General features: G+C 37.2%; 1 protein-coding gene across 1 annotated transcript in view; it reads left to right on the top strand.

Annotated features, from left to right (window-relative positions):
* LOC136840665 (carbohydrate sulfotransferase 11-like) overlaps positions 1-5,000 on the top strand; it is a 29,524-nt gene that overhangs the window by 22,072 nt on the left and 2,452 nt on the right. Inside the window, exons 4-6 of the mRNA XM_067107375.1 lie at positions 2,279-2,439; positions 2,955-3,037; positions 3,478-3,684. Coding sequence (XP_066963476.1) covers positions 2,279-2,439; positions 2,955-3,037; positions 3,478-3,684 — 451 coding nt within the window. The remainder of the gene's footprint in view (positions 1-2,278; positions 2,440-2,954; positions 3,038-3,477; positions 3,685-5,000) is intronic.

Raw genomic sequence — 5,000 nt, 5'->3', positions numbered from 1 at the left:
TTACACTACAGGTATAGTGATAAAAATAAATAAACAATAGTTATAATGATACAAAAGAATATAGTACTGGTGCACATTGCCATGAAGAATATTCTAGTTGGATATCATGAAAAGGTATCTTTCGTGTAGGTGAAATATGTTGATGGTACTGTCATTATTAACACTATATTATTATTCAGAGGACGGAATCTATTCATATGGAACAAGCCCACCACAGGGGCCACTGACTTAAACTTCAAGCTTCCAAAGAATATTAAGGAGTCCATTTGAAAGAAGTGACAGAAGGTAATGATAGGAAATACAAAAAGAAGAGATCACTTATCAGAAAAGAAAAAACAAATTAACAAATTAATGAATTTTAAAAATGTTTAAATCATTAAAATGCAAAGAGAATCGCTTTAGGGTGGTAATGCATTGCAACTTCAATTGAACTTCTGAAGAAGTTCCAATTGCACGACGTACTCTGGAAGGCTCTTCCACAGTACAGCAGTGTGAGGAATAAAGGACCTCTGGAACTGAGGAGTTCCACAGCGAGGAAAATTAACTGCATATTTACTCCAATACAATTCTGGTAGGAAGACTCTCTACTTGATCGAAAATTATTGTACTGTTTGCACAGTGCCCCTCTTAAATGAAAAAGAAGCCTTAAGTCACCTTTCTTCAGTGTCTACCACCTATGTAGCGCCTGGGTCAGTCTATAAGTCTATAATCCCCCAATACTCCTCCAGAAATAAGTCTATAATCCACTACTACTCCTCCAGAGATAAGTCTATAATCCCTTATTACTCCTCCAGAAATAAGTATGTCTATAATCCCCCAACCATCCCTCCAGAAGTAAGTCTATAATCCCCCAATACTCCTCCAGAAATGATTCTATGATCCCCTATTACTCCTCCAGAAGTAAGTCTATAATCCCCTACTACTCCTCCAGAAATAAGTATGTCTATAATCCCCCTACCATCCCTCCAGAAATAAGTCTATAATCCCCCAATACTCCTCCAGAAATGATTCTATAATCCCCTACTACTCCTCCAGAAATAAGTCTATAATCCCTTACTACTCCTCCAGAAATAAGTATGTCTATAATCCCCTTACCATCCCTCCAGAAATAAGTCTATAAGTCTATAATCCCCTACTACCGCTCCAGAAATAAGTCTATTATCCCCTACTACTCCTTCAGAAATAAGTCTATAATCCCTTAGTACTCCTCCAGAAATAAGTATGTCTATAATCCCCTACCATCCCTCCAGAAATAAGTTCATAAGTCTGTAATCCCCTACTACTCCTCCAGAAATAAGTTTATAATCCCCACTGCTCCTCCAGAAATAAATCTATAATCCCTTACTACTCCTCCAGAAATAAGTCTATAATCACCTATTACTCCTTCAGAAATAAGTCTATAATCCCCTACTACTCCTCCAGAAATAAGTCTATAATCCCCTACTACTCCTTCAGAAATAAGTCAATGATCCCCTACTACCCCTTCAGAAATAAGTCTATAATCCATTACTACTCCTCCAGAAATAAGTCTATAATCCCCTACTACTCCTTCTGAAATAAGTCTATAATCCCCTACTACTTCTTTAGAAACATAAGTCTATAATCCCCTACTACTCCTTCAGAAATAAGTCTATAATCCCCTACTATTCCAGAAATAAGTCTATAATCCCCTACTACTCCTTCAGAAATAAGTCTATAATCACCTACTACTCCTTCAGAAATAAGTCTATAATCCCCTACTACTCCTTCAGAAATAAGTCTATAATCACCTACTACTCCTTCAGAAATAAGTCTATAATCCCCTACTACTCCTCCAGAAATGAGTTTATAATTCCCTACTACTCCTTCAGAAATAAGTCTATAATCCCCTACTACTCCTCCAGAAATAAGTCTATAATCCCTTACCACTCCTTCAGAAATGTCTATAATCCCTTCTACTCCTTCAGAAATAAGTCTATAATCCGCTACTACTCCTTCAAAAATAAGTCGATAGTCCCCTACTACTCCTCCAGAAATAAGTCTATAATCCCCTACTACTCCTTCAGAAATAAGTCTATAATTCCCTACAACTCTTTCAGAAATAAGTCTATAATCCCCTACTACTCCTTCAGAAATAAGTCTATAATCCCCTACTACTCCTTCAGAAATAAGTCTATAATCCCCTACTACTCCTTCAGAAATAAGTCTATAATCCCCTACTACTCCTTCAGAAATAAGTCTATAATCCCCTACTACTCCTTCAGAAATAAGTCTACATTTCTTTACACTCCTCCTGCAGATCTCCCGAAGAAACCCTCCAAAGTTCGGAGTGACGCCCTCATCAACAGCCTTCAGAAGATGTGTGGGACCCTGAACGTGACACTGCCCTTGACGGCCTTCATGCTCGGTCACATGCACTTCGATCATCGGCGCCAGGCGATCTACTGTTTCACGCCGAAGGTCAGTTGGATGCCATGAGAAGTGCGTCTCAGTTTCATTCATTTAGAAGTGCCCGGCTAACTGGACTGTTTATACTTAAGATTGTGTATACACACACACACATACACACACACACACACACACACACATATATATATATATATATATATATATATATATATATATATATATATATATATATATATATATATATATATATATATATATATATATATATATATATATATATATATATATATATATATATGTATATATATATATATATATTATACAGAAACAGCAGTTTTTAAAATAAAAGTACTCACTTCCCCAAGACATGATAAAAAAATTGAAAAAATTAAAATACGATGGGACATAGAACAGTGTCCTTTAGCTTTGACTGTAGGCCTATAGAAAGTTGCTCAGCCCTCGGAGATGAATCACCATCCTTGAAAACAGTCGTAGTCTTAGGAATCAGACCTCTGCTTATGTCTGCAAGAATCTGCTAACGTTCCAGGAATCTTCTTACGTTCCAGGTTGCGTGTACGAGCTGGAAACGCATCTGGATGAAGTTGACAGGAATCGTCAAACCCGAAAAAGATTTGTCAAAGCTTTCCAGGTAACAGACACTAGCATTAGCGTAAGTTCTTGTGAACATAAGGAGGAGGAAATAAAAATAAAATATAAAAGTGGAAATATATAGTTGTATATGTAGAATGTATAATTTAGGCCAAAGGTCAAGCAAGCACTGGGACCTATGATGACGAGGTCGTTCAGCGCTGCGACGCAAATTGAGAGTTAAAAAGATTTGAAAGGTGTAACAGGAGGAGAAACTGAGATTACAAAGGTTTGAAAGGTATAACAGGAGGTTAAAACCTTTGCAGTTGACTTATGAAACAATTGTTAGGAGAGGGTTGTAGGAAAGTAAGGTGGAAGAAAGAGAATATGAACGGAGGAACAGCCAAAAGAAATGAAATAGGTCGCAAGCTAGGCGCCGAAGGAACGCCGCAAAGAACCTCGAGTAACATTTCCTACCATCTCTGCTCTTTGCCAACACAGGTACACGATACACAGTTCCATTCCGACGATGGCTTCGCTGAGGGGCAACATCCAGGAGATGTTGGCGAACTACAAGAAGTTCATGTTCGTGAGACACCCCTTCGATCGCGTCCTGTCGGCGTACAAGGACAAACTCGAGCACGAGGATAAAGAGAGCTCTTATAACTTCCACAAGGAGATCGGAGCCAAAATCCTGAATAAGTACAGGTGAGAAGTCTTGGGTGTGAGGAAGGAATCAGCTCACCCGAAATCCTGGAATGCTTTTTATATTGTCTTAATTTTCAGCAGCAAAGTGACGCCTTAAATAATCTGACTGGAACTGGAAGATAAAATTTAGACCCAAGGCCAAGCGCTGGGACCTATGAGGCCATTCAGTGCTGAAAATGGCGTTGAAACAATTGTTAGGAGAGGGTTGAGGAAAGATGGAAGAAAGAGAATACGAAAGGAGGTACAGTCAAAAGAATGAAAGGGGTTGCAGCTACGGGCCGAAGGGACGCTGCAAAGAACTTTAAGTAATACCTACAGTGCACAGTGTGAGGTGCACTGACAGCACTACCCCCTACGGGCTATATTAACTTAGTTATTTCTCTCTCGTTTTGGTATTCAGAAGAAAATTGTTGGCATCTTAAAAACCTAATAAAAAGTCTTATTATTATTATTATTATTATTATTATTATTATTATTATTATTATTATTATTATTATTATTAGAAAGAAGAAGACCCCTTTGAGGCAAGTTTTGCTGAATATAATGGCTGCATTATGCGAATTGATTTTAAACTGAGTTTTCTCAATTCTTCTAATAATTCGCTTTTCCTGCACATCAGTATTGGTCAATAATTGTCCAATGTTCATATTTCGATTGGATAAAACAGCGTATTTCTTACAGCAGAAATTCTTTGTTGAAACCATTACGGCAGGTTACTATAACATGGGATGTACATCCGTAGATTTTAATTATGTAAAATCTACGTATCTATATCCCATGTTTAAGTAACCGGCTGTAATGGTTTAAATAATTTCTGCTGTAAGAAATACGCTGTTTTATCAATCGGGATATGAACATTGGCCAACTATTGACTAATATTGATGTGCAGGAAATGCGATTAGAAGAATTGAGAAAAAAGTATACCTTAGTTTTACCAGACCACTGAGCTGATTAACAGCTCTCCTAGGGCTGGCCCGAAAGATCAGACTTATTTTACGTGGCTAAGAACCAATTGGTTACTTAGCAACGGGACCTACACCTTATTGTGGAATCCGAACCACATTATAGCGAGAAATGAATTTCTATCACCAGAAATAAATTCCTCTAACTCTTCATCAGCCGGCCGGGGAATTGAACTCCGGCCCATCGAGGGACAGTCCGCAAGAATTGAGAAAGCTCAGTATAAAATCAATTCGCATAATGCAGCCATTATATTATTATTATTATTATTATTATTATTATTATTATTATTATTATTATTATTATTATTATTATTATTATTATTTGCTAAGAGATTCACAATTTCGTGAAAAACA

The sequence above is a fragment of the Macrobrachium rosenbergii genome, chromosome 8 (genome assembly GCF_040412425.1).
Source record: "Macrobrachium rosenbergii isolate ZJJX-2024 chromosome 8, ASM4041242v1, whole genome shotgun sequence".
Lineage (NCBI taxonomy): Eukaryota > Metazoa > Arthropoda > Malacostraca > Decapoda > Palaemonidae > Macrobrachium > Macrobrachium rosenbergii.
Note: the sequence above shows the minus strand (reverse complement) of the source record. Positions and strands in the feature narration are given on the sequence as shown.